General features: G+C 50.2%; 1 protein-coding gene and 1 pseudogene across 1 annotated transcript; both read left to right on the plus strand.

Annotated features, from left to right (window-relative positions):
* On the plus strand, positions 1-12,361 carry LOC142906719 (uncharacterized). The gene is made up of 6 exons (XM_076055095.1): positions 1-1,596; positions 4,279-4,411; positions 5,635-5,823; positions 8,251-9,329; positions 10,951-11,036; positions 12,274-12,361. The coding sequence occupies exons 1-5, from the start codon at positions 1,436-1,438 to the stop codon at positions 11,009-11,011; spliced, it is 1,623 nt and encodes a 540-aa protein (XP_075911210.1). The 5' UTR covers positions 1-1,435; the 3' UTR covers positions 11,012-11,036; positions 12,274-12,361.
* The window catches only part of LOC116957730 (chitin synthase chs-2-like), a 24,156-nt pseudogene continuing 15,915 nt past the window's right edge, over positions 11,879-20,119 (plus strand).

The following is a 20,119-nucleotide window of genomic DNA, read 5'->3' on the forward strand; positions in this document are numbered from 1 at the left end:
CTGAGAAGTCTTGCACGGCACACGAGGAGGTGGGTAGCTATCACAATGCCCGGCCGCATTTCTCTCTCGTGGCGATGTTTGCTACACACGACACCAGGTACTCATTTCTGGCCCAGAACCGGTTCTGGTGATCGTCACTGGTGCTGGCCGTGAGCAGGAATTGAACTCGGGTGGCCGGGTTCGTAGCACAACGGGCTAACCGCTGTACCGCCGCTCCCCACCCTTTCAAACATATACCCCGTATAGCCTGAACAAACTGGTGGGGCAGGGGATGTTAGCGAGCACCTATGAAGGCCAGAACAGCACACGAGAGGGTGGGTGAGCAGCACCACACCCAGCCTCCTTTGTCTCCCTAGTGGCGATGTTTTTACGCACCGCACCAGATACTCATGTGAGGGTAAGTCGACCTAGGGGAGGCCCAGGACCGGTTCAGATAGGCGTCGCCGATGTTGGCCGTGAGCGGGGAATCGAACTCGGGTATTCGGGTTCGTAGCGAAATGCGCCAACCACTGCGCCACCCATCCCCACCCCTCCCCACCCCTCCACCCTACTCGTCGCGAACACTGACCCAGCATGGTGGTCAAGTATTGTCGAAACAGCTCCCACAACCAACGTGGCGTCGGGATTCCATCATCTATTGGTAACGATGCTGGTGGGACATGTTGATGAATGATGCTAATGTTCATCATGATCATGATGATGGTGGCAATGGTGGTAATGCATTTAATGATGGCGATGGCGCTGTTGTTGATGTTTGATGACTCAATGTTAATGATGATGACGTGATTGATGTTGTTCATGGCAAACAATGATGATGACGGAATTACGCTGCTTTGAACATTAACTCACGAAATCGCGACTGTGAACGTTAAGCCGCAGAGAATATCAGCTTCCTCATTGTAATTGTATGCCCCGTGACTCAGCAAGTCTCTGCCTCCCTCAGCTATGTCATTGACCACCTGCAAATTAGGGTGTCAAACTGAACCCGGGGTCATCGCTCCCTTTCGATATATATAATCAGTGGTGCTACCACGCTATCTGAGACTAGTACCCCGCTCCCTAGAGGACTCAGTGCTGATGCCTCTGTAGAAGTATGTAGACAGTTGAAATATCTGCATTCAGTGTCAGATGTTTTCTTTCCTCACCACTGGAGTCTAATCTTGCCAATTTTATAATAATCATTATCGCTAGTTTGTGTGACAATTATAATACACGTTGTAAGAGTGTAGCGTATTAACGCAATCGCATCTCAAAGATAAAACTATTGGGCTGATTGTCTCAACGACTCTCAGTTGAGCTCTACAGATGAGTTATGTCCATTAATCACGCCACAGCTCATCGCAGACAGGTAGGGGTTTAATGATTATTGAAGGGAGACCCGAGAGGGAGACTCTACCACCACCGGCATTTGAGCTCCCAAACGCGTAGACGGGCGATGACGAAGCCTCAAGCATCACCGAAGTCCTTAAAGCCACCAGGGAAAGGAGAGGCGGGAGCTGTTGAATGGAAATGCGAGTGCCCGTGTGCGGACGAACGCAGGGACGTGCAGAGGAAAGCACAATCAGAAGAAGTGGAGCCCCAAACCCAATGCGAGAAGTAAGTTAACGTTTCACCACCACCACAATCACCACAACCAAAACCAGCACCATAACAACCACCACTACCAACAACACAGTACCAACAACACTACCACCATAACCACCGCAAAAGAAACAGATCCACCTCATAGCTTTAACAGACTGTTGGCCCAAGTGCTGTTATCGAGCACCTATTAAGGTTGGAATGGCACACTCGGGAGTAGGTGGCCAGCTCCACGCTCAGCCGCTTTTATCTCCTTTGTGGCGATTTTTACAAAAATGTACTCATTTGAGGTTGAGTCGACCTAGGGGAGGCCTAGGACTGATACAGATAATCGTCTGTACGAGTGGTAGTTAGCGTGCTAGTGTGCTAACTACCACACTACCACTCCATACACCACAACCACCCCCACAACCACCACAACCACAATCGCCATCAATTATTGTGAGCATCAGCCATGATCCATCCACTGCTGGATGAACACCGCCTCAAGTCGGTGTCATCTCTCACGGTGCTTTGTGGAATGTTCTCGCCCGTCGGCGAGAACATTTCATTGCTCCGCCTCTCAGACAGATGTACTCCCGGACGCGTTCCTTCCTTTGCTTCGTCAGTCCGCGAGGATTTTTTTGACCGTCGGCCACCATCAACGATTCGCGACGATGCATTCCCAAAAAACGCGTACCACTAACGCACGCTTCGACGTGTCAGAGAGTAACGCAGGGTAACTCGCGCTGTGAAATGTGTGACTTGAACTCGTGCATGCGTTCTCTGATCCGCGTGCTCGATGTTTTTTTGTTTTGGTCTCTCGATGCAATTCCAATCGCGCATCTCTCCATTCATGCACACGTGACTCAGAACCGTATTCGTATCCTGTATATGTAATTGGATTAGACATATATACATATATGTATACATGGAAATATGTTTTCGCACCTCCAATGAGCACGGTTGGATCTGTACGGTGCGAAAAAAGGTCAACATACATATATACTTATTTATGTGTCTTAGTATTTAGCGCCTTATATATTTAAGTCCCGAAATCACGGGCTTGCAATTTAACGTTATTTTCGTCGGCGTTTTTGACAATGACGCGTGAATATTTCTATGACCGATTATTGGCTGACAGGTGAACCATACCGCCAGGTACGTTAAGCGAAGAATACTAAATCAGCTGATTAAAACCAAGTAAACAAATATAAACTATTTTATTTTACCAAGTAATGCCCACTGTGCTGTAAAGCTATTTTCACATGCGACCTGGCCACAAATGATAGCTCAAACAAATGGCTCATCATGTGGGAATTTATAGCAGCCAAATACTCTAAACGCGTGATTTTTATTTCAAATGTGGAGGGAAAACTCGGAGGACCCGCAAAAAAATCCATGCGGCCATGGGGAGACAGCGAGAGAGGACATGCAAACTCCAAATATACAATAGGCGCAATAGGCGTCAGGGTCGGGATCGAATATACGACCTCCTACATACCAGGCGAGGGAGATAACATCTCGCCACCGTGGTGTTGCTGGTGGCAGCGCCTCCCTTCACCACGGGGAGTCCTATGGGCCCCCGCTAGGGTTGTATGCGGCCCACTCTTCGAGACGGGCCTAAATGACGTATTGAATGGGTGGGGGTACCCACACTTTAACCCACCACATGCGATCAGTCGATCGACTTGAACTGCTGGTTGGACAGAGGCCAGCTGCCGCAACGGGAGAATCGCAAACACTGCAGCATCCCTCGATTATGTTCATTGTCTGCGTGCGTCGATTAGCCTCGGATGAGGGGCGAGATTCAAATGAAACGGCAATGGCCAAACACGCAAATAACATTTTTGCGAATTCCGTATCACCCCCAATTGGTGGCATTGGAGACACTGGTACGTTTTCGTCAAAACATATAATGGAGTTACTGCGTGCGTGAGACAAATCATGGTCAGCCAACTGTCCTGTGAACCTGGTTACCTCAGCAGCACCAGCAAACAGGTGGGTGATTCGATCGTAGGCGACGAACTAAAATGTATATTTAAAAACAATTACGTAATAAAACCGACCCTCTTATGTTTAGCTTTAATAGCCAACCAGTTTCTGGCAAAGCGAAGCAATGCCCCAGAATGCGTCGCTCAAGCTGCTTGAGTCATCGTCGTCTGGGATCAATGTTGCAGAGGTTGCCATCGCTCCAGCCTCGGCGATAGGAGATGTCAATTTCCTCTCAGGCATGGGTGAGCATCGGTCACAAAGTGGCATCTTCCCCAGTCCACGCTGACCAGAATGGTCACGCATGGTCTTCCTCTCCTTGCCTCTTCGTGCAATGCCCAGCGTCCACCGATCCAGTCTCCTTTGCGCAATTATAAGAGGGTTGTTTTTTTGCCCTCCTCTCCATTTGCTTCGTCAACGTCTTCTTCCTATTGGCAACGAATATCGTCGATTAAAGCTCTGAAGTTATTCGACTGAATCTAGCAAAGTGTAGACTGTTGCGACCACTTATCGTGCTTCGTAATCGATTTTCGGGTCAGATCGTATGTGTAAAATGTCGTGTCGCAAAGCTTCCTCCACCTAACGCAACCAATTAAAAAAGTTGTTACGTGAACAAAAGATCTACTGCATTACTGCAGCTTCAGCAACAGCAGCAGCTGATTTCGGAGAGCAATTTCGCAACACAACATTCACTGTGACTCGACCGAACGTCTGTTTCCACCGTAGATCCTGGGACAGGTTCAACATTCGCCCAGACATCGATGAGGAGGAGTCCTCAACTCGGGGTCTTCGGGTTCTCAGGTTTATCCTCCTGACACTGCTCTTCCTCGCCGTGTTCGGAACGGCGGTGCTCAGCAAGGTGAGGAGAAAGGAGGAGGAACTCCCTCACCTCTCTCCCCAGCCTCACCTCATTGCTGCACGATCACGCGATTCGTTTCCCACACCTCCGATTAGCACGGTTGGCTACTTACAGTGGGAAAGAAGCTCAAGATACATACACACATGCCCTCGATATGAAAAAAACTAAAACAAATTTTTATTTTACTAGGAAAAGCCCACTGAGTTGCATAGAATAAAAATGTCATGAGCGACCTGGCCACAAATGATAGCTCGACTTAGTGATGTATCATCATCACTTGGAAATGTATAGCAGTTAAATACTCTGAACGCGTGATGTTGATTCTAAATGTGGAGAGAAAAATTGGGGGATCCAGCGAAAAATCCACACGACCACGGGGAGAGAGAGACCACGCAGACTCTAAATATAAAATAGGCATCGTCAGGGACGGGATCGAACCCACGAGCTCCTGTGTACCAGACGAGCGAGATAACATCTCGTCACCTCAACCCTCACATCGTGTTCATGTAGTCGGCATCTCGGTTGCTATTATTCTTAGTCTCATCGATGACAACCTGTGGGACGTCTCGGTCTGTGGGTTTTATTGTATTCTGTAAGCATATTTATTTTTTTGTCATGTCATGAAATACTTTACACTGCCCTCACCATAACCGCTGACACAGCAATGCCTTTCAGATGTTGCGGATACACACAGGCACACCCGTGTACATAGACGAGATATATCTCACTTAAGCCATACTTAATTAATGAGGTTGTCACTGAACAAATGTGCAGCCAATCAATGTGTATTACTGCTTCAGCAGCAGCAGGAGCATTGATTTATTGATTGACGTTGAGCACCATTGGTGTGGTTGTTGTTGTTGTTGTTCGAGAGTGATTCACACACGTTCACCAACTGGGTATGGACGCCTCGCTGGGAGTTACAGCCAGCATCATCAGGCAGTTGCAGAAATCTGAGGAGGGTTAACTGCACATGTATAGCGAGCAGTGTGCCACAAGCAAGATTCACGTTATAGCTAGAAGTCTGTCACATACTAGACTCGCGTTATAGCAGGCGCAGTGTGCGTTTAATGAAACACCTTCCATAAAATATAAATTGCGTGAAAGCAGAAGACGCGGAGAGTGAATGCCGCACGCTCAACGAGGATTCCCTATATAGATACGATGCGCAGAGTATCGTGACGCTTTTTTCTGTCTCGCGTGCGCAATGTGGTGGAATGCAGCTGAGCCTGGTGTACTTGGCCGAGATCAAGAGGGTCGCCAGACAGGCCGGCGAGCTCGACCAGAACCAGTTCTATTCCTGGGTCCTCGCCTTCGTTCTCGTCCTCCCCAACATCTTCAGCTCCATCCGCTGCGGCCTCCGGCTCGCCTTCAAGAACTCCGATGTCTCCAATCGGAAGATGATCGCTCTGGTAAGATTCAGAGAGACAAAGATGGACAGAGGTCAAGGCAAAGGTGCAGTCTTGAAGTTGCTCTGTCAACGCGTGCTCCCTACTTGTCCACGCTGCAAGCCCATGTCTAATCTAAGCTATATTTCTATAGAGCGCCTTCTCCCAATGCACTCTATGATGTAGCTTGCATAACATTTACAGAATGGAATGATCTAGTGTACACGGGCGTGTTACAAGGATTGAGGAATGAGTGAGAGTGATAGAGGCATACTTAGGGGTAACGGAAGAGCTATAAAAAGAAGAAAGAGACGGAGTTGAGGGGCGAGGGGAGGGAAGAGGAAGCGAATGGGTCACCACGATGGCGAGATGTTATATTCCTATCCTAGTATACAGGTCGTGATTTCGATCCGGACTCTGACGCCTGTTTATTTGGAGTGTGCATATTCTCCCTGGGTGGAGTATTTGGCTGCTATAAATGTCCACGTGATAAGCCACTTCGTTGAGCTATCGTTTATGGCTTCTGAAAAAAGAAGCTAATAGCTCAGTGGACTTTACCTGCTAAAGTATTTTTTTTGTTAATTCTGTTTATAAGTGATTTGCTTATCTTTCCCATACTTTACACTTCCGTGTTTTTTGTATTGTTTGTTGTTGTAACGATCTGACCCACCTCGAATGGACATCTAAGAAAAAGAGTTGTATAGCTCATCGCATTCCTCAAGTATAAATGTAAATTATTCTGCTAGATCCCCCCCCCCCCCCACGCTCCCCCTTGGTTCTGGGTGGACAGAGCGAGGAGACGTCACAAACTCGCCCGTTTATTTCAGCTGCCGCACTGGGAGATAGACCCGGCGGCCTAAGGAATTGCACGTCGACTGTGCTGACCATTACCTCGCAGCAGCACCACCGCGTCTATGTCGCTAACAAAAATTAAACAATGAATATCATTCACGGAGTCATTTGACAATCCATTGCTGGACATACAAAATGTGGAAAGAGTATGTTGGGGATGCTGCAGCTGCGTTGGCAGTGGTGCCCAAGGCCAATTAACAACAATAACAGCATACTCTTTGGTTCTATTCGGTAAAGTCACGTAGGTAAAAAATGAAACAACAAAAATCACGACGTTTCGACCACAACACAAGTGGCCTTCATCAGGTGAAGGGGACCGTACTGTCACGAGGACAGCGTTGGAGTGAAGACATTCCAGCCCAGGTCACGTCCTTTTAAGCTGTGTGGGAGGACACAAAACGCTTTGACAAAGGAATTAGCATAAAATGACTGTAAAGTGCAATAGGACCGGCAAGGAGGGGGGAGAGGGGGAGGGGAGTGTGAAGGGGAATGACCGTAACGTAAAGGATCAGCACGGGGGGGGGAGGGGAGTTTACAAATGTGGTTTGAAGTGAAATAAGCTGCAATGAAAGTTCGGTATATCACTACTTGGATAAATATACTACCATTGAAATTAGTTTAATGTCTGGTATGATTTAGTACCCCGGGGTTTACAAATTGAGCTGCACTTGTGGTGATTGCTATATCGGTGAGATGAAACGACATGTCTCTGACCGAATTCGCGAGCACAAATCAGATTTCAAACACGGCAGAACGAATTCTTCTGCCGTAGCTGACCACTGTTACAACGCTGAGGGTGATCACGATATCATTTTCTCCGATACCAAGGTCCTTTGTAAAGCCACGGGTTTTCATCAGAGATTTATCCACGAGGCAATTCATATTTACAAACACAGAAACAATTTCAGCCGAGAAGATGGTTTCAAATTAAGCAATCATTGGAAAGATGTTCTATTTCACTTCACACCACATTTGTAAACCCCCCTCCCCCGTGCCGGTCCTCTACGTTACGGTCATTCCCCTTCACACTCCCCTCCCCCTCTCCCCCCTCCTTGCCGGTCCTATTGCACTTTACGGTAATTTTATGCTAATTCCTTTGCCAAAGCGTTTTGTGTCCTCCCACACAGCTTAAAAGGACGCGACCTGGGCTGGACTGTCTTCACTCCAACGCTGTCCTCGTGACAGTACGGTCCCCTTCACCTGATGAAGGCCACTTGTGTTGTGGCCGAAACGTCGTGATTTTTGTTTTTATTTTTTACCTACGTGACTTTACCGAATAGAACCGAAGAGTATGGATCCTTGCAGTCGCGAAAGCTTCAAATCTAGAAACAATAACAACCTTAATAACAAACTCTGCGGGGCCTTGATGTATGCATTCCTTTTAAGGAGGTCTTGTTGTTGTCGTTAATCCACGTTGGGCCATGTCCATCAGTGGGGGTTGATTTTTTCCCAAGCCTCACCAACGTTGGCCAGCGCAGTTGTCACCTGTTTTGTACAAAGACGACAATTAGGCCTTTAAAAAACAAACCACGATAGCGCCGGTGTTTGTTTGGCGTGTGTTTCACCATTCCAACAATCCTCAATCTCTCTATGTCTCAGTGTCCTTGCGTTTGTTTGGGCGTCACCCAGAACTGCCTGCTGGAAGGCTTCATCGGCCTCGGAGCGGCGCTCATGGCCATCGTCGTCCTCCCGGCGGAGTCGGCGAACCTTCTCAGCAGCATCCTCCTCCTCAACGGTGTCACCCTGGTGCCGAGCGCGCTGCAGTTCGCCGGCAGGTGGACGGGACGCAGGAAGCCGCCCCGGACGTCCAAGCTCCTGAGTCTGGCCTCCCTCTGCTGCTGTCTCGTCGCCTTAGCACTGTCGGTCGCCAAGGCGGCGTTGGTGGCGCCCGACGATGGCTCCACGGAGGCAAGAAGGTTCGCGCACCTGGCGCTGCTGCTGCTGAGCCTGCTGCTCGTGTCCCTGTCGTGGTGGGAGAACTTCCTGCCCGCCGGTTGGCTCCGGGAATTCCGCAACGCCATCGGCGAATCGCGGAACCTCGCCGAGTTCTACGGCTCGCTCGTGCGCACGCTCATCATCGTGGCGGTCGTGCTGCTGGACGCGGGCGTCGAGGGCGAGTGGAGGAGCTTCAGCGCCATCGCCAGCATCACGGAACACCGCGAGAGCATTGCACTCGCCCTGGCTCTGCTGGGCGTGCAGACGGGCGCCTCCATCCTCTGCAAGTGGCTCGCGAACGCCGCCTGCAAGATCCGCCAGCAGGGGGGCTGCTTCGCCGCGCCGCTCTGCCTCGCCACGCCCGCCGCCCTGGCAGTGGTCTTTGCCCTCCACCTCGCGCTCGACACCTCGGGCGATTCTCGCTACGACTGCGAGTCGGTCCGACGGTGGAACGGCTCCGATCGGACGACGCCCGCAACCGCCTCACTCTTCTACGACCGCACGGCCGCCGCCGTCTGCTCGTTCGTAGGCGCCGGCGAGGACTCCGCGGTGGACGCCGTGGCCACGTTCGGCGCCGGGGCTCTGTGGTTGGCGGCGCTGCTGCTGGCGGCGGCGCCCGTGTTGCGCACACGCGAGCTCTTCGTGCGCCGCACCCCGCAGCCTGCGTGTCTCATCGCGGGGCTGCTGCTCAACCGGCGGCAGCAGCAGCAGGAGGAGGAGGTGGTGGTGCTGGAGGAGAGGAGGTCCGTATGTTGGTGTTGGTGCGATGTATTGGACTTGCGTGTGTGACTATGAGCGTGTGTGACTATGACTAATTTGTGACTAGGTATTAGGTGTGTGTGTGACTAGGGGTCTCTGTGAGTAGGTGTGTGTGTGTGTGACTAGGTTGGTTCATGTAGCCCGCATGCCCAGCTACCGCATGTTGAAACGGCTTTTGTTCGGCCGGATCGAGGGGGCTAGGCGGGCGCGGCACGGGCTAGAGAAGAGATGGAGTGATGTGGTACAGGGAGACGTGGAGCTGAGTGGACTTGCCGATGACTGGTACCAGCGGTGTCAAGATCGGCCTCTGTGGAGGAGGCTCGTGAAGGATGCTACTGGGCAGTTGAAGGCAGTCGCCCTCCAACAACAACGGAGGGTGGAGAAGCGACGCTCACAACAACGAGCCGAGCGCCGTGTGGCTAAAGCACGGCAGGTTGGCACAGGTGGTGCATCAGCAAGTCATCTCAGTCAGTCGACCCGTAGCACCTGGGTCTGCTCCGTGACCTCCTGCCAGCGGGCGTTCGACACTTCACGTGGCCTCAAGGTGCACATGGCCTGGCACAAGCGTCGTGGTGACGTCACCGCCACTTAGTGGCGAATGGCGGTTGTGTGACTAGGTGTCTCTGTGAGTAGGTGTGTGTGTGTGACTAGGTGTCTTTGTGAGTAGGTGTGTGTGTGTGACTAGGTGTCTCTGTGAGTAGGTGTGTGTGTGTGTGTGACTAGGTGTCTCTGTGAGTAGGTGTGTGTGTGTGTGTGACTAGGTGTCTCTGTGAGTAGGTGTGTGTGTGTGACTAGGTGTCTCTGTGAGTAGGTGTGTGTGTGACTAGGTGTCTCTGTGAGTAGGTGTGTGTGTGTGACTAGGTGTCTCTGTGAGTAGGTGTGTGTGTGTGTGTGACCAGGTGTCTCTGTGAGTAGGAGTGTGTGTGTGACTAGGTGTCTCTGTGAGTAGGTGTGTGTGAATAGGTCATGGCCTCCCCTTGCTCAAATTAGTAACTGGTGTGGTGTGTAAACATCACCACTGGGGAGGCGGCCGGGCGTGGTGTTGGCCACCCACCCGCTTGTGTGCAGTGCCGGCCTTCATAGGTGCTCGCTATCAGCACGTCCCCCAACAGTTTGTTCAGGCTACACAGGGGAACTCTTTTTGTTTGCTGTATTTATGTGACGAGGTGTAAGTGTCATTAGATGTCTGTGTGACAAGGTGTGTGTCTGTGTGACTAGGTGTGTGTCTGTGTGACTGGCCATAAACTCCCTCAAGTCCCGTTTCCCGCTTCATCGGTGCTAGTCGCTTACAGCCCTTGCCCCAACAGTCTCTCAAGGCTCTATGGGCGATCTTTGTTTTTAGTTTGTGTTAGTCTGATCGATGCCTTTGTCTATGTTTCGTGTTTTGAGTGTCGGAGGTTAAGTATGAGCAGTGTAATCAAAGCAGGATTTTTTTCTTTCTGAATTTATTTAATAATGATGACGATTTGTGACGTTTGCCCTTCTGTTCTACAGACTGAAATATGTCCATCCCACAATATGCCCAATGCATAAAACAGAGAACCGCGCTCTGCGATTCCCTCTCTCAATCTGAACATGATTTCATCTTCTCGTTGTATCCTCTAGCAACCACAAGCAAGAGAGGGGTTGTGCGCAACCATGTGGCACGAGACCAAGGAGGAGATGACGAAGATCATCTCGTCCATCCTGAGGTGGTGTATTCCCTATCGCCCAATTCCATCAAGCGGCCGGATCCCAAGGGCCAGTGGGGGTCCCTCGCGAATATGCAGATGGGGTGTGGTCACGGCCCCGCGCACTTTCAAATGCCCTTCTGCGGCCGTCTGGAACACTCTTCCTTCCGATATTAGGAAACAACTGGAGCTATTTACTTTTAAATAATATTGACAACTAATTTCTTCAGAATTTATTTTTGTGTTTAGATTGTTGTCCTTCTCCTGCACATTCGATTATCTTGGTTGGGTATGTATGGTGTGAAATAAGTCCACCACACATACGTACATTCATTTCTGCAGGGCACCACACCAGTCAGGCTACCACGCTACCGCGTCCCTCCCTTCAGCTCAACGAGATTTGAGGATATTAATCTAAACTGCACGTTTAAAGTGTCCTGAAAAAAATATATCGTGATATATGCAGCAATGCATATGCCGGTGAAAAAATGTTAAACAAAATAGAACCACATTACTGTGGCTCTTATTTGGACAATCTACAGCAATGCCATATTACCATGTCGCATATACGACCGTCATATTTCGACCTTGGACATTTAACCGCTTACACGCAGTGCAGTATTTGTGGGCGGTGTATTTTCAATTTTCTTTGGATGCTCGTAAATATGACATCTTCACATGGAGCAGCGCGTTACTAACCTCGAGAACATTTGCCCTCCTTCGAACGTCGCAACTAATCAGCTGATCGTGTTTAACGCGGACCGGTCTTTGTATGTGACCATTGAACGATGTTTGTGAATTGTGCAAGCTGTAAACTTCTCTTGAGTTAACACGTCTGGGCTCCCGCAACAAAAATTATTATGATGCATGCTAATATTGAGAGCGTCGACAGGTGAGAGCCTGGGCAGGTGAGAGCCTGGATGGGTTAGAGTCTGCTTCTTGGTTGCTCCTGCGTGTGCACCAGTGGGAGATACAGAGAGAGCTCCAGACGGCTGCTGACTGGTACAGCTACAGAGAAACGCACTCATCCAGAAGCCGGTGCCGGCGATGGGTAGAGATCGTTGTGAGTTGAACTCAGTAGGATGCGGTGGAAGTTTGCTGTGATCAGTGGGATGAAAAAGGTGTTTGAAACGTTTCGGCGGAAGATCTTGGGAGAGCGCTCGATTGCAGAGGAGAGCGATGCTGTACCATGACCTTGACTCGATGGGGAGCGTGTGGCGGGATAACAATAACGACCCTTCCCCCTTGCCGCTGCCAGGCTGGACAGGAGTGAGCCAAAGGATCTCAACGTCGGTTCCCGCGGCGGAGGGAAGAAGAAGAATGAGAAAAAGGAGGAGATGGAGAAGAATGAGAATAAGAAGGAGGAAGAAGAGGGGAAGGAGGGGCAGGATGGGAAGAAGGAGGAGGAGAAGGAGAAAAATAAAGAAGAGAAGAAGAAAGAGAATGAGGAAAATAAGCAGAAGGAGGAAAAGGAGGAAAAGAAGTGGGAGAAGGAGAATAATCATGAGGAGGAGGGGAAGACGGTGAAGCGGGAACCGTACGACTTCTCGGCTCACATCTACTTCGACGACGCCTTCGAGAGGAAGGGAGATCGCATGGGGGTCAACCAGTTCGTGACCAGCCTCACGGACGTCATCGCTGAAGTGTGCCGGTCAGTGCACCGGATGTTATTCTGTGGTAGCGATGAGCTGGGTGGGTGGGTGGGTTGAGGGAGGGAGGGATGGATGGATAGAGGCACGGGCCTTGTAATAACAAAGCACGGGACGACACGGGGTGGTTAAGCTCAGCTTGTGGTGCGAGAGACCACGGGAAGGATGGCAACAGGTTGCGCCGATGCCTTCGTTCAGAAGTGAATAGATCATGGTGAACGATGACGATGATTGGTGATGGTCACGCAAATGAACGTCGTGAGTGCGGATCGCAGGGCTAGCAATGCCTTCCTTGCGTCACCATCACCGTTGTTGAGTGCAAATCCGAAGGTGCACAAACTGACAATTGGCCGGCAAACAGAGACACTATGGTGGGCGGTGTGATAGATGGACGTTCACGCGCGTGTTGAATTGAGCAGAAACCTCATCTGTTGAACTATTTTTTGCACCATACGTAGCCAACCTTGCTGTAGAGCGGACTAGGCGCTTAACATAATTTACACAAACGGTGCAGCACTGGGGAGATAAAAGCAGGCGGGTGTGGTGCTGGTCACCCACCCCCTTGTGTGTCGGGCCGGCCTTCATGGGTGCTACTGGCTAACAGCCCTTGCCCCAACACTCTGTTGAAGGCTATACGGCGGGATCTTTGTCTTTTGTTCGTGCGTTGGTAAGAATTTGGGCAACGAGACGACTCAGTCTGGGCGACCGAGGCCCTCGCCGTGGGTGGAGCAATCGAGCAGCGAAATTCGTGTGAACAGTAGCAATGGTTGTAGAAGTAGTAGCGATAGAAGTGAGATACGGAGGCGACTGACTGGCAGAGAGCAAGCAAACGACTGGGAAATAATCTTTGAGTGCTGGATCATCAGTCACCCACGACTGCTGCTGCTTTACTCAATTCCGAATCAGAATATGTATTTATACTGCAGGAGGAATTCGATGAGCTAAAAGCTCTATTTCACAGATGTCCAGCAGGGGCGGGTCAGACCGTTACCTCAACAAACAACACGATAGGAGTGCAAAGTATAGGACAAGTTAGCAGATCACAAATAAAACGAAACTATTCTTTTTTTTTACCAGGTAAGACCCACTGAGGTATAATCTTTTTTTAGAAGCGCACTGGCCGCAAATGATAGCGTAACGAAGTGGCTTATCATGTGGAAATTTATAGCAGCAAAATAATCAAAATTATAAAAAAAATTCGAGTGCAGCAGTGAGGTGGCAACTGGGGACTTCATCCCAGATATGACAGCAGTAGCAGCAATGGAACATAGTAATTGGAGCACGTCTTCTCTTTCGCTTGTGCTGCTGATGTGAAGGTATTTTGATAAAAACTCGAAGATTCCACAAGAGGCGCCCTCAATGGAGAGGACTCAGACGCCGTACGGAGCGCGACTCTTCTACAAACTCTCGCACGGCAACTCGCTGTGCGTGCACCTCAAAGACAAGGAGATGATCCGCCACCGCAAGCGCTGGTCCCAGGTATTTGTTGCATCCCTGGGCTTCAGATCTTCTGCCCCAAATCTCATTGGGCCACAAACCCTACAACCGCATCCACACTTAGAGCATAGTAGCAACAGCAACAGCTGATGTGCTTATACATGACGATGACGATTATGCACAATTGGAAAAGTAAATATCTCGGTCAGTGTCCGGCGACGATACGTATGTTTGTTGAACTTCTATCGCACTGTACCTCACCAACCATGCTAATTGGTGGTACAGAGAAAGATAAAAATAAATAAACACAAAAAGCAGTTCTAAATAAATTAGTATCCAATCTAGAGTTAAAAGTGCACAGCTTCGGTGCATTCCTAATATCTACAGTGGTCACCACCTGGAACAGAGCGACTGAACACACAACGACTCAACACCCGATTCACAACACGAATGAAGGGAGAGGCATCATCACAGCAGCGATGATTCGCCACTCCGCTACTCCTGACGCAATCATCTGGATCGTCAACCACCTCGATGTAAATTTACAGCTCGCTCTACGAGTCGACATCAGCATCAGCCGTAAGAAGCAGATGGCAATAGCTCACATCTATTGAAGCCATCTGTATGCTACCTCGAGAGTCATGCTCTCATATTGAAATTAAATCACGTGATGATTAATAATTCGTTTCACGTGCGAATCAGTGCACACCATAGAGACGAAGATACCACGTATAGGCTCAGCAGGCTTTTTGGGGCAAGTGCTGTAAACGAGTTGCACACAGCAGTGTTGTCCGTGACCGAGTATTCCCCGACTCGATTGATTTGGTGTTCCGTGGTGTTACCCGTTGAGTGCTATGATGATGATGACTGCACCAGGGTTGTTATCGATGTATCACAGCAATCTCACGCCGATACTCATTTGCGTGTTGTTCTATTGCCTTCTATCCACGACTGGGGGGGGGGGGGGGGGGGAAGGTTGGTGGCGCTGTTGAGTTACACTTGAGCAGCACGCGCTGTCATGGCCATTGGGTCGAGAATAATAACGGAGCGGCAGCCAAAGAATATAACTCATTGCGGAGAGGTGACCACTGGGGAGATGGAGCGATGGAATCAGTCGGTAATAGAGGTTCTGGGTGGATAACGACTCAGGATCTCATGAAACATCGCGACGACTTGGGTAGGTCTTAATCCAGTAGTGGATCAATCACGGCTGCTGCTGCTGATGGTGATTGTTGTTATTAAACCCCTTGACGTGTTCTGTACAGGTGATGTACTTGTACTACCTCCTTGGCTGGAAGATCTACCACAAGATCCACACAGTTAAGAAAGATGAACAAGAGGAATGGGTAGAGGTAAGGATTTTGTAAACTGCAAAGACAACGACGCCTCATATATCCATTAACAGACTGTTGAGGCAAGTGCTGTTAGCGAGCACCTGTTAAGGGTGGGATGGCATGCGAGCGGGTCGTGTGTCCAACACCACGCCCATCCGTCTTTGTCTCACCAGTGCTAATGTTTACTCATTTAAGGCTAAGCCGACATAGGGGAGGCCACTTTCAACTTAGCAGTATAAATGGGTAGGCCCTGCACATTCCGTGGATGGGCAGTTCTACATGCGGTGGGGTAGAGTGTGAGTATTCGCACTCTACCCCACCGCACGCGAACCGCACGCAAGCTGCCCATCCAGGGAACGTGCAGGGCCTACCCAATTATACTTCTCCCAAGACGTGGGAGCAGTGTGGAAGTGTAGGCCAAATACACCCTGCTAGGGTGCCGCCATGGCGAGATTTTAACTACCTCGCTTGGTATGCAGGAGGCACTGCGTTCGATCCCGACCCTGATGCCTGCATATTTTAAGTTTACGTGTCTCTCTCCCCTTGGCCGCATGGATATATCTCTGGGTCCTCCGGTTTTTCCCTCCACATTTAGAATCAACATCACGCATTTCGTGTATTTGGCTGCTATAAATATCCAAGTGATAATCCACTTTGTTGAGCTATTATTTGTGATAGCCAGGTCGCTTCTGAAAAGAGCTAATTGCTCAGTGGGTCTTGCCTAGTAAATTTAAATTGTTTCGTTTGTTAGAGGGTCTCTCTCTCTCTCTCAGGCCCTTTCCCTCTGGGTCGAGGCCCAGTCATAGCGTGCACTATGCGTGTCTCTGCACGCAGAGTCGGCACATTTAGAAGTTAATCTTTGGTTGCCTTTCTGGCACAATCTGTCACTCAACGCGCCATCATCACGTTGATACTCAAAATAGTGTAGTGGGTTCCACGGAGGTACACACTTGAACTCGGAGGCAACACGTTTATTCTTACACCCCAACAGGGTAACTACATAAACATACAGCAGGTTAATTAGACGACAACGGGTAACTAGACCACAACGGGGTAACTACATAACCGGGTCAGTAAGTAACACACTGCCTGACCCACGATGCCAAGCATAAAGACCGACGACCGAGGATCGAAGAGGCGTAGCACCGACGCGTTCCATTCCAACAGACAGCCTGGATCGGCTCTCGGGACCTCCCTTTTATGCCCCTGAGCGTGGCCTGGCTCCGCCCTCGGCCACGCACCCTTCTGGATATTACCAGAAGGTTATGGGCTTAATATCACGTGTCCCTCTCGCCACCTTTTGGCCCCCCTCATTATCCTGTCCTGGTCACGTGCCCTCTCGGGTTCACCTAGACTGTCACGTCCTCAACTGCCCTCTCTCTGATAGTCACCAGAAACATGCCCCGTAGGGCGCCCTTCCATGCCAAACATACTCTGGTGCCAGAGAGAGGCTCTAACACGCACAGTTCCCCTATTCTGTCAGTAACTGGTGCTAAACACCGTAGTGACCCAATATAGGTCACTACAATAGCAATATAACTTTCTATACAAAAAGAAAAAAATATATACACTTATTACAGTTGTTTAAAATAGAAGTGTAAAATAGGTTTGCGGCTGAAATTTAGTTGTATTTATGTTTAACTTCTTTCACACCGTACGTAGCCAACCGTGCTAATCGGAGGTGTGGGGGCAGGACAACAAACCAAACACAAAAAGCAGTTCTAGAGAATGTAGTTTCCAATCTAATTGATTATTTAAAAGTGCAAACCTCCAGTTGCTTCCTAATATCGGAAGGAAGAGCGTTCCAGACAACCGTAGAAGCGCATCTGAAAGCGCGAGATGCAGTGCCCATCTTTGTTCGATGGCTCGCCCAAAGCCGCTGCTGCGAGGATGACCGGAGTTAGTTGTTGGTGTACGCAAGCGAAAAGAGCCGCGTTGTTGCTGTTGAGTTGTCACTTAATGAAGTGACGATGGAGTCGAGTGTGTGCACCGCTTCAGGGAGGTTGTTTCCAGAGGTTGTAGCGCTGCAGATAGAAACGATCTCTCCACCCGCGTGGTTGTTATTAGGAATCCACTGGAGCTATGCACTTTTAAATAATCTATTTGAACACTCATTTCTGTGAAATGCAGTTTGTGTTTAGTTTGTATCCTTTCCTGACGAACATGGTTGGCTACATACGATGCGAAAGAAGTTATACATACATACAATACATACAGCTAAGGCCGTAGCCATGGAGTCAACATTGGGGGGGACTAAGTCTTCCAGGGGGTCTCCCCCAGAAAAAAAAATCTTAATTTGAATACTGGTTTCCTGCCATTTCCTGCCTAAAATATATAAAAAATATTCACTAACACATAGGACTTTTTTTTTACAATAATGTCTAATAGTGTATTGTATTCCAATGCTCTGTTTTTTCTTATTTACCTTTTCTTGTTTCATTGTATGTAATGGCAGAGATCAGGGATTAATAAAGTACAACCATAACTACAATCATATAAACAGAAATTTGTTTTATAGCAATACATTGGGGGGGACATTTTGAGCATATTTGAATATTGGGGGAGACATCCTCCTTGCATACAGCATGCATACGTTGTGTGTTTGGTTGTTAGAGGTTGGAGAAGGAGCGTTGGGGTTGAGGAGCTAAGTGAGCGGGTTGCTTTGCTTGCTCTGTACGAGGTCACGGCGGTAATGCCACCGCTGTTGCTGATCTGTCTCCATGCCACTACTCCCCGTTCACCGCCGCAGAGGAAGAAGCGCAACACCTACGTGCTGGCCTTGGACGGAGACACGGACTTCTACCCCTCGGCGCTCTCCATGCTGGTCGACCGACTCACGAGGGACTCCACCGTTGGCGCCGCCTACGGGAGAATTCACCCGACGGGCGTGGGTGCGCAGACAGCTGTGGTGTGTGTGGTGGTGCAGGGTGTGTGTGTGGTGCAGGATGTGTGTGTGTGGTGCAGGATGTGTGTGTGTGGTGCAGGATGTGTGTGTGTGGTGCAGGATGCTTGTGTGGTGCAGGATGTGTGTAGTGCAGGATGCTTGTGTGGTGCAGGATGTGTGTGGTGCAGGATGTGTGTAGTGCAGGATGCTTGTGTGGTGCAGGATGTGTGTAGTGCAGGATGCTTGTGTGGTGCAGGATGTGTGTGGTGCAGGATGTGTGTAGTGCAGGATGCTTGTGTGGTGCAGGATGTGTGTAGTGCAGGATGTGTGTGTGATGTAGGATGCGCGTGTGTGTGGTGCAGAGTGGTGGTGCAGTGGTTAGTGCACTGCGCTATGAACCTGGCGACCCAAGTTCGATTCTCGCTCAAGGTCAACACCAGTGACGATTATCTGAACCCGTACAGCGGCTCCCCTAGGTCAACTCAGCCTCAAATTATAACCTGGTACGATGTTTAAATGTCGCCGCTGGGGAGACAAAGGCGGTCGGGCATGGTGCTGGCCACCCACCCCCTCGGTGTGCCGTGCTGGCCTTCATAGGTGCTTCTTGTGAACAGCACTTGTTCCAACAGTCTATTAAGGCTACACAGGGGATCTTTGTCTTTGGTGCGGGATGTCACCAGATATCAGCAGCGCCGAGCCTGGACAGCGCTTAAGAATGGGTGCGTGTGGATGGCAGATGTGTACAGCGTGATTTTACTGGTAGGAAACGTAGTGCACTGGAAGCCCAACCGGGATTAATTCACAGGAGGCAGGGGATTAATTGTGCATGTCTGTGGATGTCTGTCCACGTGGGAGGGGTGCGGCTGGGTGGAGAAGGGATGGTAGGGAGGGGCTGGGTGGGGAGGGTGAGGAGGGGCTGGGTGGGAAGGGTGGGGCTGGGTGGGGGGTGGGAGGGGTGGGGCTGGGTGGGGTGGGGCTGGGTGGGGAGGGGCTGGTCACCCCGTGATGCCCTTATATGGACTGGAAGCCCAACCGGGATTAATTCTCACAGGAGGCAGGGGATTAAGTGTGTATGTCTGGATGTCTGTCCACGTGGGAGGGGTGGGGCTGGGTGGAGAGGGGAGGGTAGGGTGGAGCTGGGTGGAGAGGGGAGGGTAGGGAGGGGCTGGGTGGGGAGGGGCTGGGTGGGGAGGGGAGGGTGGGGCTGGGTGGTGGGAGGGGTGGGGCTGGGTGGGGAGGGGCTGGTCACCCCGTGGTGCCCTTATAAAACTCAAGGTTTAACCTACTCACGCCGGCTTGTGCCCGCCCTCACAGTCGGGCATATTTGCGGAATACACCACGCCGCCGTTGACCCTGGCCATTGACCGAGCAACCCAACGTTCCTACCAGCTCCCTCCACAGGAATGTGTTAATTGTTTACAAGTTATGGAAATGTGAAACCCGCGACAGTGATTAACGTTCGGATCGGATCTGATTTTGTTGATTTCGCATTCTGGGTGGGGAAATCAACGCCCCGCCCACCCCCACTTCCTGGTCGTGCCACACAATTTAACTGTGCGAACCGCATGCCCGCCCCGCACGTTTTATTGCTCGGCTTTTTATTGCTCGGCGTATTAACTTCAGCACCTTGAACGCCTTCGCCTCTGTTAAAGTCCTGCAGTAAAATGGCACTCAACCCAATCAGATTACGCACAACCGTTGCAGGTCGGAATTAAGCATTCAACAATTAATTCCCATCAGGTTATCGTTGAAGTAATTGGAAAACATGCAAATTGCAGTGGCCTAGGGTGTCCCTGATGC

This window comes from Petromyzon marinus, chromosome 69, assembly GCF_048934315.1.
Source record: "Petromyzon marinus isolate PM22_M1 ecotype Great Lakes invasive population chromosome 69, UKy_Petmar_22M1.pri1.0, whole genome shotgun sequence".
NCBI lineage: Eukaryota > Metazoa > Chordata > Hyperoartia > Petromyzontiformes > Petromyzontidae > Petromyzon > Petromyzon marinus.

Bases quoted from the DNA above. Each gene is read 5' to 3' on its own strand.
- LOC142906719 (XM_076055095.1), top strand. From the start codon at position 1,436: ATGACGAAGCCTCAAGCATCACCGAAGTCCTTAAAGCCACCAGGGAAA. The intron at 1,597-4,278 runs GTAAGTTAACGT...TTTCCACCGTAG, and splicing joins CCCCAAACCCAATGCGAGAA to ATCCTGGGACAGGTTCAACA. The intron at 4,412-5,634 runs GTGAGGAGAAAG...GGTGGAATGCAG, and splicing joins GAACGGCGGTGCTCAGCAAG to CTGAGCCTGGTGTACTTGGC.